The sequence below is a fragment of the Lithobates pipiens genome, unplaced genomic scaffold (assembly GCF_037356315.1).
Source record: "Lithobates pipiens isolate NorthernLeopardFrog02 unplaced genomic scaffold, aLitPip1_a1.2 Scaffold_13, whole genome shotgun sequence".
Classification (NCBI taxonomy): domain Eukaryota; kingdom Metazoa; phylum Chordata; class Amphibia; order Anura; family Ranidae; genus Lithobates; species Lithobates pipiens.
In genome coordinates, this window is record NW_027507718.1 from 121,480,210 (window position 1) to 121,505,371 (window position 25,162).

Genomic DNA, 25,162 nt, shown 5'->3' on the forward strand with positions numbered 1-25,162 from the left:
GAATTAGTGAAAGATCCCCCCCCCCCCCAACCATATATTTTCTGAAAGTGCATGATCAGTAGAATAAAAAGAAGGTGTTACTGATTTTTTAGACCCCGCGGTATTCGTGTGACTGTTTATCAAACCAATATAGTCACACTAAAACCATTATTAGTATATAAAAACACAGCCAATTTGACAAAATTCCTGGTAAATTCCTACTAAATATACAAGCTTAACCTGTATGGAGTTAATAAATAGTAAATATTTGTAAATTTTAAATTGCGCCTTTTTGCAAAATGGTGAAAATCGAACGTACACAAAAAATTTTCAAAAAATCTGGAGGTTTTTATTTTTCACATACAGCTTTCAAAATTTGATTAAAACCCTCAAACTAGACATTTTCGAAAAGCACACGACCTGTAGAATAAAAAAAAGTGCTACCGATTTTTTGGGCCCTGCAATAATTGGCCAAAATGTTCATCATATTGCTATTTTCACAAAAAATACACTAAAATCATTAATATTGCACATAAACACAATGTAACTTATAAAATTCCTGCTAAATTATTACTAAAGCATCATTCACATGTGGCATATTAACCACTTACAGACCGGACCATTTTGCTGGTCAAAGACCAGACCACTTTTTGCGATTCGACACTGCGTCGCTTTAACTGACAATTGCGCGGTTGTGCGACGTGGCTCCCAAACAAAATTGACGTCCTTTTTTCCACACAAATAGAGCTTTCTTTTGGTGGTATTTGATCACCTCTGCGGTTTTTATTTTTTGCGCTATAAACAAAAATAGAGCGACAATTTTGAAAAAAAACGCATTATTTTTTACTTTTTGTTATAATAAATATCCCCCAAAAATATATAAAAAAAACATTTTTTTCCCTCAGTTTAGGCCGATACGTATTCTACATATTTTTGGTTACAAAAATCGCAATTAGCGATTATTGATTGGTTTGTGCAAAAGTTATAGCGTTTACAAAATAGGGATAGTTTTATGGCATTTTTATTAATAATTTTTTATTATTTTTTTTACTAGTAATGGCGGCGATCAGCGATTTTTATTGTGACTGCGACATTGCGACCGGACTCACGGGGGTCCCGACCGGGACGCAAGCGTGCTGCCAGTGGCGCGCTCATGATGGCAGGGCGGCATTGAAGATTGGACGTACCTGTACGCCAATATGCCTGCCCGTGCCATTCTGCCGACGTACATCGGCGTGCGCTGGTCGGGAACCGGTTAAAGTGTACACCCATGGAGGGCCATGTTTACCTACACAGGAATGCCACGGGTGTTTTCTGTGCATCCCCGTACAGGCAGTGCCATTTATGTCAATTTGGATGCAATGGGTGCACAGGCATAGCTCCTGTTCCCCATCTGACATCCGTGTGGATGTGGGTACATGATCCCGAACGCAGACAGTGTGAGCTCAGGGACATGCATGCGGACCTACATGGATGTAAAACTGGAAGCAAAGGCTCTGTTCATGCTGGTGCTACATCCCAAATGACATCAGTTGGACTGTCTGCACAGAGATGAACGGAACACCTGTGCATCCCTGTAAAGGTGCGCTGTGTTTGCCCTGTGTGAACAAGGCCTTAGGTCCCCTTTCACACAAGCACACCGATTGGATCTGCCTGTACGTTTTTCAGATGGGCACAATTGGACCACCCATTGTTCTCTATGGAGAGACTGATGTAAATGGACATGTGTCCGTTTACACCCATCTGCATCTAATCTAGTCCACTAAAAACAGACAGATGGGGATTCCGTTCCCCATCCATCTAGCAGATCGGATCGGATGGCATCCGATTGAAATAGACAGGCGGTCCGTTTCCATCTGACCACCCTATAGAGAACAGCGGGCTGTCTCCGTGCCCGCTCTGCATCAGTGGAGCGGACACGGACCTGTCATCCACCTGCTCAGCGGGGATCAGCAGAAAGATCCCCCGCTGAGCAGGCAGATCTGCTTGGTAGAGTCCACTCCATATGAAAGGATCTTACCAAGTGCAGCCGGTCCATTAGGGGTGCGGCGTGCAGGACACTCGACTTTTTTTCAAACCACACGATTGGCTTGAAAAAGGTTGGGCTTGGGGCGCAGAGCATTGTATATAATAGTACATTTATATGGGGGGGGGGGGGGGCGTTACCGTGGAGGGGTGAGTGCGGGGCGGACCTTGGGGGTCTTAATATGTTTGTTTTTTTTTTTGTTTTTTTTACAGTCATTTTTTGGGGGGGGGGGGGGAACCCACCCCCCATATCTCTTTTTTTGAGACAGAGAAAGGGACTGAACATTTTCTCTGCAGCACTTTATTTGAATGAATGGGAATCTGTATAAAGATTCTATTCATTCATAGTAATGACAGTCTGATACATTGTAACACTCGCTGTTACAATATATCAGCTGTCAGTGTCAGTGGGCATATAGCAGCAATCAGTAGTGATCGCTGCATGCACCCTCTCTTCTACAGGGGGGAGCTTAGTAAACACGTCACGATCCCCATCTGGCAGATCATGGAGATCAGTGCACGGAGAAGCTGCAGGCGGAGGGAGGGAAGGAGAGATGCTGCTGAGAGCAGCCATGGATCGGGGGTGCAGGGGCAGTTAGGGGGGTGGAGAGGAAGGGGACAGGGAAGCGGTGGCATGGATTGGGAGGGGCGGTCACATAAGGGGTTAAGAATGCTGATCAGCGGGTTGTAATTCGTTGATCAGAGTTATTCAGCAGAGTTTAATATAAGCTTATGGTCAGATTCTCATATAAGCTTGAAGTGACCATAAGCTTATAGGAGAGGAAGAAAGGAGGTCCGTATGCTGTAATGACTTGGCCACCTGCGGGCACTTCTGGCAGTGAAAGGGTTAAAGAGGAAGTAAACCCTGATGAGTTTACTTCCTCTTTCATTCCCTGCAAAGGCAAAGCATAATGGACTACTATGCCTCGCATAGTAGCCCATTATATGGCACGTACCTGACACAGGAGCCAGCGAAGTCACCGCTGTCCCCTGTAGTCCGGCGCATTCGGTGGGGTCTCGCAGCTCCGCCGCTGTCATTCGGCGAAGCCGCGATGACGTCACTCCCGCGCATGCACACGAGAGCCGAGATGCGCGGCATTGCGCGACATCTTCGTCATCGACGATGCCACGCTCAGTGCGCCTGCGTGCCATCTTCGGGCAAATATCTCCTAAACCGTATAGGTTTGGGAGATATTTCTTGGACCTACAGGTAAGCCTTAATCTAGGCTTACCTGTAGGTCAAAGTGGTTTGTAAGGGTTTACAACCACTTTAAAGAAAAAATACAGTACCTACAGTCAAGGTTCACTGATGTTTTTGGGTTGTTTTGCTGCTCCAGGATGTCTTGACTGTGTGCATGGCATTATAAAAACTGAAGACTACCAAAGAATTCTGGTGTCCAATGTAGGGCCCAATGTGAGAAAGTTGGGTCTCCGTTAGATGTGATGGGTTTTACAGCAGGACAATGACCACACATCAATATATGCTTATTGCCATTTATTTTTTTATTTTTTTTTACCAAGACTATTTTGCTAGAATAAATATTGGCCTCTATATATATTTTTTTGGATAACCATTATAGCAGACAGTAAAAAATATTGTTTTTTTTTTTAATTGTCTGTGTTTTTTTGTTTATAGCGCAAAAAAAAGTAAAAAAAAAGAACATCAGTTTTGTTTGGGTACAACGTTGCACGACCACCCAGTTGTCAGTTAAAACTACGTAGTTCGATATCACAAAAAATGGCCTGGTCATTAAGGGAGTAAATCCTTCCGGGGCTGAATTGGTTAAATTGAGGGTGCCAAAAATTTTGTCCAGTACGTGAAATGTGTCAGATTTGGCTTTTTGTTTCTCCACTTTTTTGTGTCATACCAATACAAACAAAAGAAAGAAACATGAGAATGCCTAAACGTTTGGAATTGCAACAATTTTCTGGGCGAAGTGGTGCATTATCTGACAGAAATATTATTGACTGTATATCTATTAAAAAATAGGAATGTTATAACTGCATATCAACATTAATGTACACTGAGCCGCGCATGCGGAGCTCAGCATATATTACGCCACCACTCTGTTGCTGTGATGATGTGACTCCTGTTCGCATGCTTGGGAGTGAGGTCATCGCAGTCTGGCCAATCAAGTGGCTCAACAATGAAAACCTGAAAAGGATGACCAGCAGAAGATGGAAGCGCCCAAGATGAGCAGGAGCATTAACAGTGCAGTGGTAGAGAAAAATGTACTCATTATTCAATGTGTGGTTAAGATAATTGATTAAATGATTAAAATGTTTGTATATTATCACCAATAAAGGTGGCTCGGCCATTATTCAAGCCATATGTTTGTTCTCAGTGTTTTATTTGGTGTAAGCTGGGAGGGAGGAGGAGTTTTTGCAGGCTGCGTTTCAATGCATCGCCCTGATTACAGCTATCAGTGCCCACCAGTGACAGCAATCAGGGCCCGCAAGTGCCACAAATCAGTGCCCATTAGCGATGCCAGTCAGTGCTGGCAATCAGTGCCCGTTATCAGTGCTGCCCATCAATGCTCATCACTGCTGTCAATCAATACCCATCAGTGTTGCCCATCAGTGCCACCCATCAATGCTCATCAGTGCCCACCAGTGCTGCCTATCAGTGTCTACCAGTGCCGCCTATTATTGCCCATCAATGCACATAAGTGCAGCATATTATTGCCTCTTCATCAGTGCCCATAAGTGCCCGCCTCATCAGTGCCCATAAGTGCCACCTCATCAACGCCTACCAATTCAGCCTATCAGTGCGGCCTCATCAGCGCACATCAGTGAAGGCGAGAAATTACTTAGTTACAAAATGCAATGACAGAAAAAAAGTAAAAAACATTTATTTTTTCAATATTTTTGGTCTTTTTTTTGTAAAAAATAAAAAACCCAGCAGTGATTAAATACCACCAAAAGAAAGCTCTATTTGTGTGAAGAAAATGATAAAAAATTTGTTTGGGTACAGTGTAGCACGACCGCGCAATTGTCATTCAAAGTCAGACAGCGCTGAAAGTTGAAAAATGGCTTGGGCAGGATGGGGGTGTAAGTGCCCTCTAGACAAGTGGTTAAAGGGAAAGTTCGGTGTCTAATATTTTGTTATCATTGCAGCATTTTCACACTGGTTGCTGGGGGGCAGGAAAAACTGATCGCTGCGCCATAGTTTTACTGCCCACCTTGGCCTCCCATAGGAATTCTAACATTAGAATGTTAGACAGGGCTTTACGCATGCTGCAGCCACAATGCTTTTGTTCATGACTGCGGTCATTTTAACTCAGGCTTACATAGTTTGACAGATGATACTGCATGCCAAACGTGCCAATTGATATCAATAGGGCTGCATCGCAACCCAAACGCTTGCCAACCAGTTGCAGCACAGTCCTGCAATGTAAAGTTGCCGTTCATCAATTAAAAAAAAAAATTGAAAAACAAAAAAAACAGGAGTGAGGTGGTGGAAGTAGCACCACGTAAGTGGCTGCCAGCCACTGCTATACCATTGTTTCCATTACTAAATTTCATTAGAGCACTGACTGATTAGCTTTCAAAGGGCCAAGTACTATGTTTTATTGCGACACACTGAGCTGCAAAGCAATCTCTTGGGTAACAGTAGTAATGTAAGGGTCAGCAGGAGGAACCAAGGAATCCAGTTGGGGGACTCAGGAGGTTGATAGGTTTCCTCACTAGCAATTTCTCTAGATCATAGTGGCGTTTGGTGGCAGTAGAGGTAAGTATTTCCATTTCTCTTTATGGCTACACCTACAATCAGTATAGGGTCACTAATATCAAATGACATACCTGCTAAAAGAAGAGACTTTTTACATACCTTTCTTGTGTCCCCTTTGTTGAAATGTGGCCAGGCCACTGTATGTGTGTATTCCACACTTCCGGGTAAGTGGAATACCTGCTTCTCCTGCCGCATGATGTGGTTTCTTCCTCTGGTTCATTCACTACAGGACATACAAGCTGGTGGGAGGAACCACAGTGTGAAGAGGGAGAAACAGCAGCCAGGGAAGATCGAAGAGGCAACCTTTCCACAAACAGGCTGCTGGAAAGGTAAGTATAGTGTGTCTTCTTTTAGCAGGTATAACTGTACAAATGTGTTGACAGGGTCACTTTATTTCAGTCATACAATTAAAGCAGTATTAAAACCAAAAGAAAACTATTATTATATTGCAGCTTACCATTTCTTAGCTGTGAGGGCTGTGTTTGTTTTCTTTTTAGGCCTTTTTTCTTCTTTTTTCATCTGGAAATCCAGCCAGTAAGTGCAGATGCATTTTTTTGCCCCTTGACTTGGCTGCTCAAGGTGTCCTTGAGCACCCAAGTGCTTCCATGTGCGAGGGTAACGTGAAGGAATAACGTTTTTGGTTTTTTTCCTCATTGGGGCCGGCACCTCATTTGCTCGCTCAGCAGATGAGCCTGACACTCCTCGTTCCTGATGAGCACCCAGTCGGTGCTTGTCACACTGCAAGGTCTCTCCCCTCCCTGCTAGTCCCCAGGTGTGGTGCTGGAGACAGGCAGTGAGGCGAGTAGGAGATAAACAGCGCAATGTTAAAAACATTAAGGCTGGGTTCACATACTGTATATGCAGCTGCGGTTTGAAGTCCGGACTCCAGTGCGTTTCTGTTCACTGGATCAGGTGCAAATATTTCCTTGAATTTGCACCTGAACCAAACCCAAAAAATGCACAGGGCCCTTTTCAAAACTGCGCCGCAGCCGCTACACACATGTGTGAACCCGGCTCCATTTGAAATCCGTTTCGCATTCACATGTTATGAGAACTGGATGAGGTTAAAAATGCATCCAGTTCACTTATATGTGAACCCAGCCTAAGGCCTCTTTCACACGGGGCGTATCAGTGATGATCCGCCCCGTGGACATCCGCTTTCTCAGCGGGGATTGCTCCTTCGATCTCTGCTGAGGAGGAAGATGACAGGTCCGTCTCTGCACACTGCGCACGGATGGACCTGTCAGAGCGCCGCTCTCCCCTATGGGAGATCGGGTGACGACGGATCACAGAGTCCATCATCCGATCCGATGACAAATGGAAAAGTAGGTTTTTCCTCCGTCACACTTTTTGGGATCGGAGCGGGTCAGATGTCAGCGGACATGTCACCGCTGACATCTGACACTCCATAGACCTCTATGGAGCATCCGTTCAGGTCCGCCTAAAAAACTGACAGGCAGACCTGAACGGATCGTTCGTGTGAAAGAGACCTAAAAGTTGAAGTTGCCATGGAGCCCCTTTCACTTTTAAAAGCACCTCTGCCTAATAAAAACATCAACCCTCTCACAATACGTTAAAAAAAAAAAAAAAAATGATCAGGACAAGTAGATTGTCATGAGGGACAAGTAGTTGTACCTGCTTTCAAAGGGTGAACTTGAGTTTGGCTTCAGTTTGTGCATTAAAAATTGCTAGTAAATGTTAAGCCCCATACACACTATCAGATATTCTGCAGATTTTTTCCATCAGATTTACCGAAGCCATATAATATGAAGTTAAACCTTAGGAGTGTATACAATCAGGCAGGCCCTTGCACTACATGGTTTTGGTAGACCTGAAGGAAAAAAATTGCAGAAAATCTGATAGTGTATGGGGCTTTACACTCCTCTCCTCCCAGACTGACAATGCTGCTGTCCAAAGGCCCCCCCCCCCCCCGTGAGTATTTATCCAGAGTGGGGGCACTTTAATACAGGAGGTGTGTTAACGGCCAGATCACCAGGTGACAACAGAGGGGGGAAAAAAGCCCAAAAAAGAAAACTAACACAGCCACCACATCTAATGATTGGTAAGCTGCAGTATATTACATTTTTGATTTTGGGTTTGATACCAAGCTACATATTCAATTTATGGACCCCGTTTTATGCTAGTGCATGATGGTAATGTATGGTAAAACTTTAATGCATGCTATCAAAATGCATGCAACAGTGCAATGAATTGTCATTTGTTGTGGTGTGCTGCTTTAAAAAGTGGTGCATGTCTGTTTATTTTTATTTTTTTGTGCATTGTGGTGAGTTGGAAGCCCCTTCCAAAATTTGTATAATATGCATATCTGTACCTTCACAATAAACGTATGCAGACCAGAGCACACTTGTAAATTAAATGATATTGAGGTATGCCGGGACTAGTTCGATTGTAAATAGCTTATATAGAGCATGTTGTAAAATGTAGGTCCTACAGTGGAAAAAGAGTCACCCCCCCCCTTTAAAATAATAACATTTTGTTGCTTTGCACCCTGAAATGAAGACAGCCACGTTTTTTGTTTTATCCAGCTGTATTTATGAAGTGTAACATATAACATCCAAATGAAAGCTATACCTTCAACATGTCAGAAAAAAAAAAAAATCAAAAACAGAATCGCTGATTTGGAAAAGGGATCCGCCCCTTGTGTCAGTATTTTTGTTGAACTGCCTTTTGCTTTAATTACAGCCTAAGTTCAGTTAAATTTGATGACCGTTTGTGGACTGCAGTCTTCAAGTCATTCCAGATTTTCAATGGGGTTTAAGTTTGGTCTCTGACTAGGCCATGCAAGGACATTCACCAATGTGTGGTCATTTTTGCTATGTGCTTTTGGTCATTTGCTTGTTGGAAGGTAAACTGTCTTCCCATTGACAACTTTCTGGCAGAGGGCAGCAGATTTTACTCAAGAATTTGATTGAACTAGATAAACTTGTGTCATTTTTCAACCAGAGTAATGCACTGTGCACACGGTCGGACATTCCAACCACAAAATCTGTCTGATTTTTTTCCGGTGGACTTTGGCCCGAAACTTGTGTTGTATACACATGGTCGGACAAAGTTGTCGGAAAATCAGATCGTTCGGAATGAGGTGACGTTCGTTGCGTACGACGGGACTATGTAGAGGCTAGTAGCCAGTAGCTTTGGTCTCGTAATTTATTCTGAGCATGCGTGGCACTTTGTCCATCGGAATTCTCTACAAACTATCGGAAAAAAGTCTGATCGGATTTTGTTGTCGGAAAATTTTAGATCCTGCTCTCAAACTTTTTCCATGCTTTACTCTAGGGGTTGTGTTATTTGGATGGTGAGCAGTATTGGATTTGTGCAAGACATATCGTTTAGCGTTGAGGCCAAATAATTCAAATTTAGTCTCATCTGACCATAACACCTTTTTCCATGTGGCCATATTTGTTGAGAATTTGAGATTTAGTTGTCACAAGCACACAATGACCACTCTGTCATAAATTCCTGCAACTGCCTCAGGCCTGTTGGTAGCCTCTCTGATCAGTTTCTTTCATCCAGTTTGGAGCAATGTCCTGATCCAGGGAGTGTGGACTGTGTTGTACGAAATACCTGACCCTTCTTAATAATAGAAGTAGGGAAGACCCTCACCATGCCAACATCCAAAATATATATCCAAGCATTGACCAAGTCAAAAAGTTTATGGACTTTGTGGGCACATAATGAGAGGGAGAATCATTAAAAAAGTATACATTTTATTACAACATAGTTAAAAAACATATAAACAACATACCATCAACACCCTGTATGGACACAGTTACCAGTTAGCCAATAATACAGTTATAGAGGACTGGACTTACAGTACAAAGATTCATTTAATACTGTATTGCGGTAAAATAAAAATTTCTGATCCAGTAATGTCTCCAAAAAGTTGCTCGTCGACGCGTTTCACTAAAATATTAGCTTCCTCAGGACAGATACTGGGTAGGTGCTGGTGTATTTAAAAACAAGAAAGTACATGTGTAAGTATTAAATGTAGTATATATCTATATAGGTATGAATTATGATTGTTACAACATTCTTCCAGGAGGAGTAAATATACACAGATACTAATTACATATAAAAATAACAATGTGTATGGTTGCTCGGTAAACTTGTGGCTCAAGGTGTGGGAGAACTTGACCAAACTGAAAAACAGCCGAAAAAACGAGATTGCATATGTGTGTCTAAAGTAGTGGAACACACATATATCATGTGGTCTATAGTAGATACCACTATATAAAACAAGAAAAACAAGCATATGCGTTATAGATTATTAAGGTGCTGCTATAAAAGTCCCCCAATCCAAAGACCGATTTATACTAGACTTAGCTCTCACCTGGTATATATTAGCCACGTATAGGTATTCGAGTATAAATCACACACATCAGTAAGTCACAAATTCCCACTATAAGCATGTTCAATACAATATCTAAAACTAAACCAAGTCAATAATCAATAATCAATAATCAGATATTGACCCTTTAGATAGGGTATATATAATGAAAAATATTACAAAAGAAGATAACCAGAGAGTATATAGGAATGGTACTTACCAACAGTAAGTAAGAGATGGTCCATGGTTATTAAATGGGTAAGAATACAGTCTCCTTAAGTATAGAGGCGGGGTGGAATATCTAAGAGAAATATAAAAACTATTAAGTATTTAGCATATGAGAAAAAAAAACAAATAACGCGTGGACCCACCTGATTTTGTAAAAGCTGCGCTTATCACATAGGGGGAGACATTTTGTCAGGGCTCAAGTTGGTATTGCCACATACATAGGGGAAAATGTGCCCCTGCAATAGAAGAAATTGAATGGAATAAATATCCACTTTAGGACATAGTCGCATAGTGATTGCTGGAATGGTTGAACAAAGATACTGTTTAACTTTTGGTGCTAAACCCCTGTGGACTGTATTATTGGGTAACTGGTAACTATTTTCATACAGGGTGTTGTTTGTATGTTGTTTATATGTTTATTAACTATGTTGTGATACAATTCATATTTTTTTACTGATTCTCTCTCTCTCTCATTACGGTATGTGCCCACAAAGTCCCTTAATTTTTTGACTTGGTCAATACTTGAATATTCTTAATAATAGACTTCACTGTGCTTCTAATTGTAGCACACTCTAGTAGTGTGCTAGAGAGGAAAGGTACATTTAAGTAGGCCAGGCTGGTTGCGAGGCCTGTTTGTTTTCATTCTGGGCTGAGAGTGGCTCAGGTTAGTGCTCAGTGACCCACAGGTGGCATCACTAGGACCTCCTACTTCTTTCTAGAAGCTGCTAGTGCTTTCAGAAAGAGAGGCTGGGTGGGGAGGGGAGGCGACCTGGGGTGTTCTGAGATGCCCTGACCAATCCCCAACTTAGATTGGCAGGGGGCAGGCCTCCTCAAATACCCAGGGTCAGGCCGGCTGGGGAGGAGTTGTGAGGTGGAAGAGCTGGAGTGAGAGCATGCGGAGACTGACGGGGCCCTTGAGGGAGCTCCCGATTCTGGGGGGGTGACCTTGGGCCTGGGCTTGGGTGCAGTCGGGACTACATTCAGGAACACATGAGGAGATCCTGGACCAGAGGCACAAAAGAGAGCAAGGAGAGGACAGCAAGAGAAAGCACTGCTAAGAGGCTTCAGGGAGGACAACTGATCGCAGCCAGAAGGGCTGGTGAGTGAGGCACAGTCAGGAGGACTGGGGAAGCACGCCTGAGAGGACTGGGAGTTTGCAGTCTGATATGGGTGCAGAAGAGTGGACTGTGGTGGAAGGGGCAGTTGAAAAAGGCAGCTGAAGCCAGTAGGGATAACAGGGTCTGAAGAGGGCGAACTGGGATAAGTAGCCAAAATTAGGGCAGCTAGCACAAGGAATTTTTTGCTACACCATTGGGGACCATGGTCCCAGCCTGCAAAGGGCATTTGCTGAGGCCTGGCTGAGTCAGTGTCAGGCCTAACCAACAAATAGTGCTAGCTGTTCCTGGGGTACCAAGTGATGTTCTGGAGGTGACTAACCGTAATAGTCTGCAGCAAGTAATGTGCTGGTGGAGTAAGGAGTGATGAGCTTCAAGCAAGTGATGTGCAGGAGGAAGCTAAAGGAGTATGTACAGGGAGTGTACACAGTTGTCCCCAAATCAAGTGCTGTTATCATTGATCTATGCTGGGCATTCCATATCTCCCATCCCCATTCAAGTTATGCCCCTCAATAAAACAAAAAAAAACAAAGTTTACTGACTGCTTTATGTATCAGTGTGTCTGAGAGTGAATGCAGGGTTGGGCAGGGCGACAGACAAACCACAATTCTTAGCAGCCCCTACAGGGGTACCACTACATAAGCATTGATAAAGCCCTTCAAATCTTATCCATCTTCTGACTTGTGCCTGTCCACAATTTTATCCCGGAGATTTTGACAGTGCCTTGCCACCTATAGTTGATTGTTTGCATCAGTTGCACTGTTAGGGACTGAAATACTCCTGGAAAGCTCTTTTCATATAACAGACAAAATGGTGTTGATGGGGCACAACATAAAGTTGATTATGGCTAATCCAGCTAAATACTTAGAGCCATTAACCCAGTAAGATGTAATCAAAGGTAGGGAAGTAGAAAATGATGTGTGTTTAAAGACAGCCTCGTAGTATACATTATTTCACCAAATACAAAGCCTGTTAAAGCTCTTTTCGGCTGCTTTCACACTGGGGCGGTATTCAGGCGTTACAGCGCTAAAAATAGCGCCTGTTTAACGCCTGAAAAAAACCGGCCCCTTTAACTCCAGTGTGAAAGCCGGAGGGCTTTTACACTGGAGCGATGCGCTGGCAGGACGGTGAAAAAAGTCCTGCTAGCCGCATCTTTGGAGCGGTGAAGGAGCGGTGTATTCACCGCTCCTATACCGCTCCTACCCATTGAAATCAATGGGACACCGCGGCAATACCGCCGGCAAAGCGCCGCTACAGCGGCGCTTTGCGGGCGGGTTTAACCCCTTTTCGGCCGCTAGCGGGGGTTAAAACCACCCCGCTAGCGCCTGCACACCGCCGCTAAAACGACGGTAAAGCGCCGCTAAAAATAGCGGCACTTTACCGCCGACGCCGCTCCCGCTGCAGTGTGAAAGCAGCCTTCATGCTGAGCTAATCAAAATGACCAGAGCTGATCACAGTTGAAAGTCGAATGGTTCTGTGGGCCATTGATAAGGTGATTAGCTACACCTGATTGAGTTTACAAGTCAATTTTTGGTGAAGGGTGATCTTTTTTTGATTTTATTTTTCTGACATGTTGGTGTTATATCTTTCACTTGGATGTTCTAAGTTGCACTGAGTAAATACAGCTGGATAAAACAAAAACTGTGTCCATCTTCATTTCAGGCTGCAAAGCAACAAAATGTAATTAATTTAAAAAGGGTGGTGATTATTTTCTATACCCACTGTATATGTGCTGTGTGAAAAGTACTGTCCCTTGTTTATATCTCCTGATAGCTAGTGACTAAATTTAGACCTCTGGGGATAGCACAGGAAAACTGCTGAGGGTTACAAGAGGTACAATTACCTCCCATCCTAAACATAGCAAACCGACAGCAGAAAAGAACCTAGAGACTCCACGTATTTCCAGGCTCACAAACTGTAAACTTTCATTCACGCTACATCTTGATTAAGGGGGGGGGGGGGGGGGTATTTATATAGCTCTGGTTCTCTTAGTAGGGTTATCGATGACACTATACAGTCAATAGAGTGAGTCTGTTTCATTCCATTGCAGAACAGCTGTGTGTAGATACTGTCATATTTCTTGGCACAGATGACTTCAATCATTGTGAAGTCTCTGATTCACTGCTTTAAGCATGATGTGTCCTAATTAATCACTGCAGAGCAATTCCTTAGGCACTTAAAGCTTTCTGAAGCCTCATGTGCATTGTGATTTAGCTCAAAAGCTCTCTTAATGCACAACATTTTCTTCAGCAGATTTTCTTTTTGTTGCCGCAAATGTATCTTATATGTGTTTTGGCTCTGAACCCATAGTATGTGTTTCTGCATCTCTTTACAGCCATTTGGTAAATGGTGCCGATTGCGGCCAAAAGAAGCAGAGAAAGTTCCTGAGAGTGCCTGGAAGTTCCTTTTCTACTGTGCATCATGGTCCTATTGCTCGTACCTTCTCTTCTTCACCAAGCACAACTTCTTTCACGATCCACTCTCTGCCTTCCGCGGTATGTTTAAAGATATGGAAGATTTTCATGGAATTTTCAGGGAACTCTAGGATTCCTTCAGAGGTTTCTAGGGGTTGCTTGACTAAACTCTAATGAAACCACTAATGTAAAGGATGTTTTTCCTCTAGCTGTCCACCAGTGTGAGGGCCCTTGTCCCTCTAACATAAATGTATGGGGCTCTATTCTGCTGACTGCCATTGTATGGGAGGTCATAGATGATGTGATTTTCTTTTCTGCAGCCACGGAAATCACTCGATTACACTATAAACACAGCCAGTGATGATGGAGAAATCGCTCGCGCTGAGCTATTGTGTTCTCCCAGAGGGGTAGGCACCGCAAACCGTCCCTGCCAAGAGAACACAGTAATTATTGCTAGCGGCTATCAGCCTGCCCATAAATGGTTTGAATCTTGGTCGCTCCCTGCTAAACCAGCCGAGATTTGAACCATCTATGGCCAGCTTAATTGGACCCTTCTTCACTGATCAATATAGGGGTCACTTTCTACTGACCACCAGTGTAAAGGAGCCTGTGACCATTTACATCAGGCTACCTCCAATCCATCACATTTAGGTCAAGAAATACAATCCTTTTCCATTTTTTTCCATACCTGGACAGACTTCAAGGTGGGTAGACATAAATAGACACAAGTCCATTTACATCCACCTGCCCATAGACCTACATGGAGCTTCCGATCAGGACCACATGAGAAATTGACAGGTGGACCTGATTGGAAAGCCTGTTTGAAAAGGGCTTTAGGGCTTGCATTGAGCAGTCTGATCTCTAAGGCCCCTTTCACACGGAAAAAAAAAAAAAAGCTATTTTTCCATCCGTCATCGGATCGGGTGACGATGGACACTGCGTCCGTCATCACCCGATCTCCCATAGGGGAGAGCAGCGCTGTGACAGGTCCGTACCTGCGCAGTGTGCAGAGACAGACCTGTCATCTTCCTGCTCAGCGGAGATCGCTCCGGCGATCCCCGCTGAGCAAGCGGATATCCACGGGGCGGATCAGCACTGATCCACCCCGTGTGAAAGGACCCTTAGATGTTGACTCCTGTCCACACCTCATTTCTGTTTGTTTTCTTTCAGGAACGTACTTGTACTGATTAATGCCAGACATGGAGCAGCCTGTGCTAGTTTAAAGTGTATTTCTACTCTTTAAAGTGGGAGTAAACCCAGTTTCAAAAAACACTTACATTCCCAGCATGCCGGAAATGCTAACTTTCACATTGGTTGTGCTCTCAACCAAACTTTCAAACTATCCAATGGCTGGTGTCATAACTGATCACATGTGCAGCATTATGGCAGTTGAAGAATCATTAGAGGCCAAGATGGCAGCTTCCTTGTCTGAAAAAGATAGGAGGGTTTACTTCCACTTTAAGTCAAATTTGGGAAATCCCCATTATATATTTGGTATGTGTTCCCATTCACACAACATGCCTAATTTATTTTTATTTTTTTAGATTTCTTAACTTTTAGATGTTTCTTAGGAGAAGGTGTCATGGCTGACTGCTGGGTTTTTTAAACAATGTCTGTCCTGTTTAACACACAATGAAGTTTAGCCTCTAAATGTTTAACCCTTTGTTAGGGCAGACAGTGTTTACATCTAGTTACAATTGATATTGAATATTTTCCTGCACAAAACAAACAGGGTTAATGATGGTAAATAGAGCTGCCCAGCCCCCTTATAAACAAAGAGAACTATTTAGGATTTTTCATTGCTGGAGGTTGTAGAATAGAGTATCAAAAAAAGATAAGCAGCAATCTTTTTATTTTTTATTTATGCTATGTGAATGGGAGCATGTCACAAATATAAAGTAGGTCAGGGGTAGGCAACCTGAACAACATGAAAGTATTCAAAGATTAAATTGGTATGGTGCCCCCCTATTTTAAATAAATTACCTAGCAAGGCCTAACTAAATAGTAAGAAAAACTTTGAAAAATATAATAAAACAAATGTCACTATAAAAATATAAATGTAGCCTACCTTAAAGATGGACAATGTCAGTCAGTACAGCCCAAACAGTGGACCATGTCAGTAAAGCAGTGGATGTGTTAGTAGGACAGTGAATGGTGTCATCCAGTGGACTTTGTCAGTAGGGCAGAGGACGATGTCAGTACAGCAGTGGTTCGTGTCCGTAGTTTTTCATTTTTTTAAGCAGCCCTGTTGGGAGGCTTTAGTGAAATATCAGGAGTCTAAACAGACCCCTAATGTCTCACTGTCTTTTAGAGAGAGAAAGTAGATTGAGGGCATACTCCTCATTCTATATCTTGCAGCCTCAACTACACAGAATGAATGAACAGGAATAGCTCCTGGAGAGCTTCCTGTTCATTCACAAACTGAAGTAAATTATGAATGAACATAATGAGTGATCAACACCAATCGCTCACAGTGTTCATTCAGAAAAGGAAGGGGCCAGTAAATTACATATTTACTGGCCCCTTCCCCCACTCCCTATTCTGAAACAATCCCCTGCAGCAGCTGATGGGAGAGGAGGGAAGCCAGCAGCACTGCAGGGGGGGGGGGGGCGGGACAAGGGAGCACACAGTGAGGCTGGGTTGCAGAGAGATAGGGAACCTGGACAGGAGGAGCAGTGGGTGTGCCATTTACTGGAACCTATCCCTTTTCCTCCTACAGCAGCTGAAAGGTGCATGAGGGAGATAAGGAGAGACAGCTTTCAGTGGCTGCAGGAGGAAAGGAGATCAGTTCCAGTAAATGCTACCGCTGTTCTTGTCCAGGTTCTGTGGGTCGGCAGTCAAGGGATGTGAGCTACCTCTGATCGACGGGTTGCTGACCCCCGAAGTAGGTGTTAGCTCAATTTGGCTGCATAAGTGGAAATACACTTTAAGTCCCTAAAGTCATTGATATATTCAAACACATTTTTACAGAATAGTATAGATAGCAAGGATGAAGCCTCCCAACACATGACAGTTGCTACACACTGTACATTTTCATTTATATATTAGTAATTGAAAGTTACCTGCAGCATAAACACAGTATATTCAGCTTTAGAAAACATTACATATGGTAACTACAGCTAAAGTAAAGGTAAAATAGTTGTTTACAAATTGGTAAAATCATTAAAAGCTATAAATTGGACAAGCGATCATTACCTGGACTTCTAAGCTAGCATACATATAGAGTTCAGGCTCCCTATTTTTTAAACTTTATAGAAACTGGCCTAAAGTACAGGTGTAACTTTAAAAAATAAACAGTATAGGTTTTCCTACCCACCCTAAACTAGTATACCAAAAATTCGTAATGGTTACCCTTAACTCTGCCAGGTTTTCTGCTGCACTGGGCAATGTTTACATTCACAATCACTCCCAATGCCTGTGCTACATGGTGCAGGAACAATATCCAGTTCCAGCTCTTCTCTCCTATTCATCTCTATGGAACTTGTAGTCACACCTGCATACTGCAGCACAGGCATCTGGAGAAAAACTTATTTACCTTTATGTTTTGGGAAAGCATGAAATACAAGAAAGAAGTAGTTGCCATTCCCTTTATCAGACTTATTTAGCATTGACATGTGCCTATCAGAAGTGGACATGTACAGGATATGTTTTAAATCATATGGATATAATAGTTACAACAAGTTTTATTTTCTCCCTTGAAACGGTTGAAGATTTATATATATATATAATGCGTCCTTTTTAGTTGAAAAAAAAGAAAAAAAAGCATTTTGGGGAGTTCTCCTTTACAGCAAACCAATATTTTTCCCATTCAGGTTTAATCCTCCCCCCCAGCATATACTTACGTTTCCTTAGTTCCCTTGCTCCTCTTTTCAGCACTGGGAGACATCCAATACTTTTGGATATGCAGGGGCATGTGACTAATGCCGCTTACATACGACCGGACTTTTCAACGGACTTGGACCGGACTGGAATCCATAGGACAATTCGATCGTGTGTGGGCTCCAGTAAACTTTTTCTTCCCGAAAGTACAGTAAGACCAAGAAATAAAACTTGCTTCAAATCTTTCTGACGGACTCGAGTCCAGTTGAAAAATCCGGTCGTCTGTTTGCTAGTCCGACGGACTAAAACCAGCTCTAGGGCAGCTATTGGCTACTGGCTATGAACTTCCTTATTCTACGTCATTACATTAGAATCCGTATGACTTTTCGAGTGATCATGTGTTGCCAAGTCCATCTGTTTGAAAGTCCGGCGGTCCTCAGCTGCAAAAGTCCGTCGGATTGTCTGCCGGACCTAGTCCGTTGAAAATTCCGGTCGTGTGTACGTGGCATAAATCCATGTGTCAGTACTGGGCTAATAAGTGTTGTCAAACATGGACCCCTTAGCCCTAAATTAGCTATGTTACTGGGGGGCTCATAGCCTACACTTGGTTTTCCATGTGTAGCCTACAGTTCAACAGAGAAGCAGGGGGAGAGAAAGAAAGGTAAATCTGTGGTGTTCTGCATTAAAAAAAACCTGTTGCTGAATATGATTAACATTAAACTTTTCTTTTTTGCGGCCTTTTGCTGGATCCTAGGTTGGACATCAGGAGCAGACGTTCCCAAGGAAATAGCCCTTCTGTATTTGGTTCAAGGCAGTTTCTACGCACATTCAACATACGCAACCCTGTACATGGATGCATGGAGAAAGGACTCTGTTGTCATGATTCTGCACCATTTAGTCACCTTTACTCTTATACTTTTCTCCTATGCTTTCCGGTAAGTTAAAGATTGGATCTGTAGCAATCTGAAAATATCCTTTAGAGTACTGGCTTCAGGGCTGGATCTAGCCTGTCTGATGTGGGGGTGCAGTACAAAATGTCAGGGGGCAGAGGATGGAAGTTCAGCAGGGCAGTGTACAAGGGGCTCAGTAGGGCAGAGGACAGGTTCGGCAGCTTGTAGGGCATTGTACAGAGGCCATTTTTTGTAGTGCAATGTAAAAGGGTCAGCAGGGCAGTGTACAGGGTGTCAACAGGGTAGAAGATGGGAGATCAGCAGGGGAGTGTACAGGAGTTTACAGGAGGTCAATAAGGCAGATGACAAGGGGTCAATAGGGAGGAGGACAGGGGTCACTGCTGGCAAGGCAGAAAACAGGGATCAATGCTGGCAGGGCAGAGGACAGGTTCATTGCTGGCCAGACAGAGGACAGGGGTCACTGCTGGCAGTGCACTCAGCAGAGCTCCTCCTTCCCATACAGCACATAGCTGAGATCAGATTCTCTTTCACACTGTCATGATCTGCACAGTGTATAGATGGCTGTTATGTTGCAGTTTTGACCTGTGAAATTCCTTGGTCAGAATGGCAGTGCAACTACAGTAGCCAGATACACACTGTGCAGACTGGCTTTGTGTAAAGGAATCTGATCTCAGCTGTGTGCTGTGTGGGGATCAGGAGTTCTGCTGCCTATGCCCAGGCTTTGTGCAGTGCAGGGATGGGAGAAGGAGCTCAGCAGCTGGGCACAAAATCCATAAAGGAATCGGGGGTGGGGGTCTTTAGGGGGCTGTGACTGGGCTTAGTCCACCGATAAGTGATACGAGTCAGATATTCCAAGAGAGATTTGGGTGTTCCTACCTATCTTTTGTGTGTAACAGCTTCTCCTGTTGCATTCTTCTTGATATAAAATAAATAGCATTTAACAGTGTGGGAACACCTCATAATGGCCACAGCAGATGTTTGGACCCAGAAACTCAAGCACAGATACCTCACCAACAAAGTTCCCAAATAATATTAGAGTGGCTTAGCACTCCGTTGTCTACCAAAAATTGAAATATCAGCTTTAGATGGACTGACTCGTTAAAGTAACCCTGGCATTAAGTATCACATTTCATAATAATGTAGCTATTCCTGAAAAAGAAGCCATTGCATTTATACCTATCCTGCACTGCTGGGACGCTGCTCGGATTGAGAGAAATCCCTGGCTGAAGTCTGAAAGAAAACTGACACTTCCGGGAACATCAATCTACTGGGTCCCTCACAGTGTTCTCTTGTTTCTCCCTCTGACCTCCACATCATTATAGGACCTGGTCCGCTGAGCACTGCGGGGGGGGGGCTGAAGTTCAAAACTGCTTTACTTTTGACTTCAGCTGGGGATTTCTTACAAGCAAATGGAGATATTTACTAAAACAGGTGCACACAGAATTGGGGGCAGCTGTGCATAGTAACCAACTGGCTTCTAACAACCGTTCAAACTGTCACAGCTTCAAAGTCGCACGACTTTAAATGCGACGTCCCTGTGTGACTTCATCCTGGCTTGCATACAACTTCTTTAATAGAAATCAATGCAAGTTTTGTTGAAGTTGCACCAAAGAATTGCAGGAACCTTTTTTTTAAGCCCAAGCAACTTGAGTAGCTCCAATTAGAACAGTTCATTGCCATTAATGGGGTGCGACTTGTAATGTGACTTTGAACTCTCAACCGGGACTTAAACCTAGAAGCTGATTGGTTACTAAGCACAGCTGCACCACATTTTGTGCGCACCAGTTTTAGTAAATCCCCCTCCCCACAAAGTGTCAGTCAGACGGTGTGAGGAGTGGCAATGGTAAGTAATTATTCACTTGTTTCTGTTCTGGGTACGACTATTTTGAATTTCAGTACATAATAACAGGGTTGCTTTAACTAGAGACAAAGATAAACCATGTCACATTATATTGTAATAGCTAAGGTGATCATTAAACTAAATGTAAATGCTGATACTCGGGTTTCTGTGATTTGTGAGCCAGGAATAGCAAGTTTCAACCCCGCCCAATTACATTATTTATGAAGGCAGGAATAGCATTTGGCTAATTACTTTGTCTAAAATAAATGTGTACAGTACAGTATATAGTTTGGGAGTCTTTTGTTTTCAAAAGAAATAGAATAATGGAGTGTTACTTATTGTATGCCTTCAAGGACTGTAGTCTAAAACAGGGGTCTCCAAACTTCAGTCTGAGGGCCAGATGCTCCCCTTTGCTAGCCTTCACCCGGCCCTGGGAGCACTATTGAGCCCAGTGATATGAGGCACTATTCCTCCCACTGACAACAACAATGAGGCACTATTTCTTGCACTAATACCAATGATGTGCGAGAAAGGGGGGCGTTTGGGACTTTGAATGAGGCACATATGTAGTGTGCCTCCATCCCTGATTCAATAAAATGAGAAAGGAGATTGGGACTTTAAATGAGTCTCTCGACATTATGGGGGTATGTAGTTGAAAAAACATTTTTTTTCAACTACATACCCCCATAATGTCGAGAGCCTAATTTAAAGTCCCAATCTCATTTCTAATTTCAATAGCAATGATGGGGCACTACTCCTCCCTTCTACTGACCACCAACACTGATGCCATGTTTATTCTCACTGATGCTGGGCCCGGGGTATTTTCTGCCCCCACTGGCCACAATCCAGCCCCCTAAAGTCTGAAGGACTATAAACTGGCCCTTTTGTTTGAAAGGTTTGGAGATCCTTGGTCTAAAACAAAACATTTTCTAGAATATATGATGACCAAAATGTTTAGAACCCAACCTCAAGATATTGTTTGGGTGTATTTTGTTTTCAAAAGAAATAGAATAATGGCGTGTTACTTATTGTATGCCTTAAAGGACTGTAGTCTAAAACAGGGGTCTCCAAACTGCGGCCTTTGGGGCACTATTGTTCCCAATGATATGAGGCACTATTCCTCCCAGTGACAACAACAATGAGGCACTATTTTGTGCACTAATACCGATGATGGGACACTACTCCCCCCAACCTACTGACCACAAACACTGATGCCCAGAGGCGTAACTAGAATATTGAGGGCCCCGGTGCAAGACACCATGAAGGGCTCCCCTGACCCCCAGGGTGACCCAGCCCCATGCATCAGGGGGCCCATGTGTCACCCCTGTACACCTGGATAGGAAGAGCTGCGGGGGAGGCATATAGAGGACCCAATCCCCTCCATTGTCTTTCTACAGCCATGACTTCAGGAGGAAAATGGAGGGTATTGGTTCCTCTATATGCCGCCCGCTGCCCCTCCTATCCAGGTGTACAGGGGTGACACATGGGCCCCTGGAAGCATGGGGCTGGGATGAGAGGCAGCAAGTGGTGGTGGCAGTGATGAGGGAATGGGATGGGATCAGTGGCGGCAGTGGTGATGGGCTGGATGGGATGGGATGAGTGGCAGCAGTGGTGGGGGGATGGGATCAGTGGTGGCTGTGAGGTGGATGAGATCAGTGGCGAGGGTGGAGGGATTGGTGGGGGATGGGGTCAGTGGCATCGGCAGTGGTGGCGGGGGGGGGTGGGATCAGTGGCGGGGGATTGGTGGGATCAGTGGCGGTGATGGTGATGAGGGGGGGTGAGAGGAGTGGTGGTGGTGAGGGGGGGTGGGAGCAGTGGCAGTGCCATCCTCCCCCACCACCACCTATGCCTCTTACTGATCCCATCCCCCCACCATCACCACAGATCTCATCCCTATCCCAATACAGCCAATGTAATGTAAACAATACATTGTACACCAGTTATATCTCCAGGGATCTCCAAACTTTTCAAACAAAGGGCCAGTTTATAGTCCTTTAGACTTTAGGGGGCTGGATGGTGGCCAGTGGGCGCAGAAAATGCCCTGGGCCCAGCAACAGTGAGAATAAACACGACATCAGCAGTGGCGCAACTACCAGGGTCGCAGCAGACGCACTTGCGACTGGGCCCTGGAGTTCCGTCACTGTGGGGGGCCCACTGGCCCGCCCACGCGTTCTCTGCTGTCAGTTGCCCGCCCGCACGTTCCCCCCTGTCAGGGGCTCTACTTCTCTTCATGTTTTCCCTGCACTGACAGACTGACAGTAGAGTTTCCTGTCCTCCGCTGAACTAGTATTGATCCCCATACATTAATGAAAACAAATAGAGCTGCTGTCACCCTTCAATACAAAAGACTGACAGGAGATCCAAATGCCAACACCTGGCAGTGGCGGCCCATGCATTGTGGGCGCCCGGCCCCTTTCAGGATGCCAGACGCATGGATTGCTATGGTGGGGGCGGGAGGGTTGGTACGTTTTGAAGCACCTGATTAGAGCCAGAGGCTCTGATAATCTTCAAAATAGGGTGGGCTCGGGGCACAGAGAGTGTGCTCTGATCCCACCCAATTGCGTGACGACAGTTTTCGCTATTTTGACAGTAACCTCCCTCCCTGATAGATAGATAGATAGATAGGTAGATAGATAGATAGGTAGATAGATAGATAGATAGATAGATAGATAGATAGATATGATAGAGCAGATCTTTGACTATTGAATTCATGCCCTCTCTGGCAGGATCCCCAAGGCAGGGCAAAAGGGGAAGCTGCCCTGGGCCCTGTCATCGTTGTGGGGCCCAAAGCAGCTGCCTCATACTTGCCAACTATCCCAGTTTAAATTCCCTTGTCTCTTGAAGTTTTAGTCCCGTGCTGTGTCCCGATATCTCAGTCTGAAGTGCTGCTACTAATGCTGCCCAGCTCTGCCTTATTGTTGTGTACAGGTGACTCACCTGCAGACCCTGTGTTTACATGTAAATAACCAGCATTCATATGTAAATATAAATATATATATATATATATATATATATGTAAATATAAATATAAAAGCATTACTAAGTAAATAGCTGCAGTCTGCGCCATTGATATGTAAATAAAGGCGGTATTCATATGTATCTCATGCCTCCCTGCATTGAGGAGATGATGTCCTGTAACCTCTAGCAACTAATTAGTGAGCCGTAATGTTGCGTGTGCTGTAACCTCTAACAACCAGACAGTAAGCAGTAATGATATGCTGTAACTGCTGGCAACCAATTGCAATTTCTGCCTGATCTGATTCAGTAAACTGATTTTAAGTCTAGCTGCTATACATTGTATGTTTCAGAGCAGGTGGAGAGTGAAATTGCATGGGGGCCCCAAGAAAATTTTTGCCCAAGGTCCAATCAATATTAAAGACGGCCCTGAGGATCCCATATACAGTGCCTTGCGAAAGTATTCGGCTCCCTTGAACTTTTCAACCTTTTGCCACATTTCAGGCTTCAAACATCAAGATATAAAAAATTTATTTTTTGTGAAGAATCACCAACAAGTGGGACACAATTGTGAAGTGGAACGAAATCTATTGGATAATTTAAACTTTTTTAGCAAATAAAAAAACTGAAAAGTGGTGCGTGCAAAATTATTCGGCCCCTTTACTTTCAGTGCCGCAAACTCACTCCAGAAGTTCAGCGAGGATCTCTGAATGATCCTAAATGACTGATGGTGATAAATAGAATCCACCTGTGTGTAATCAAGTCTCTGTATAAATGCACCTGCTCTCTGATAGTCTCAGGGTTCTGTTGAAAGCGCAGAGAGCATCATGAAGACCAAGGAACACACCAGGCAGGTCCGTAATACTGTTGTGGAGAAGTTTAAAGCCGGATTTGGATACAAAAAGATTTCCCAAGCTTTAAACATCCCAAGGTGCAATGTGCAAGCGATCATTTTGAAATGGAAGGAGTATCAGACCACTGCAAATCTACCAAGACCTGGCCGTCCCTCTAAACTTTCAGCTCAGACAAGGAGAAGACTGATCAGAGGCCCATGATCACTCTGGATGAACTGCAGAGAACTACAGCTGAGGTGGGAGAGTCTGTCCCACAGCTCATCACCCTCAACACACCATCCCCACTGTCAAACATGGTGGTGGCAGCATCATGGTTTGGGCCTGCTTTTCTTCAGCAGGGACAGGGAAGATGGATGCAGCCAAATACAGGACCATTCTGGATGAAAACCTGTTGGAGTCTGCAAAAGACCTGAAACTGGGATGGAGATTTATCTTCCAACAAGACAATGATCCCAAACATACAGCAAAATCTACAAAGGAATGGTTCACAAATAAACGTATCCAGGTGTTAGAATGGCCAAGTCAAAGTCCAGACCTAAATCCAATCGAGAATCTGTGGAAAGAGCTGAAAACTGCTGTTCACAAACGCTCTCCATCCAACCTCACTGAGCTCGAGCTGTTTTGCAAGGAAGAATGGGCAAGAATTTCAGTCTCTCAATGTGCAAAACTGATAGAGACATACCCCAAGCGACTTGCAGCTGTAATCGCAGCAAAAGGTGGCTCTACAAAGTATTAACGCAAGGGGGCCGAATAATTTTGCACGCCCCACTTTTCATTTTTTTTATTAGTTAAAAAAGTTTCAAAAATCCAATAGATTTCGTTCCACTTCACAATTGTGTCCCACTTGTTGGTGATTCTTCACAAAAAATAAAATTTTTATATCTTTATGTTTGAAGCCTGAAATGTGGCAAAAGGTTGAAAAGTTCAAGGGGGCCGAATACTTT

The 25,162-nt window shown here is 43.9% G+C and overlaps 1 protein-coding gene across 1 annotated transcript in view; it reads left to right on the forward strand.

Moving 5' to 3' along the window:
- Positions 1 to 25,162, forward strand: part of CERS1 (ceramide synthase 1) — a 100,122-nt gene that overhangs the window by 40,705 nt on the left and 34,255 nt on the right. Inside the window, exons 2-3 of the mRNA XM_077475478.1 lie at positions 13,761 to 13,920; positions 18,413 to 18,593. Coding sequence (XP_077331604.1) covers positions 13,761 to 13,920; positions 18,413 to 18,593 — 341 coding nt within the window. The remainder of the gene's footprint in view (positions 1 to 13,760; positions 13,921 to 18,412; positions 18,594 to 25,162) is intronic.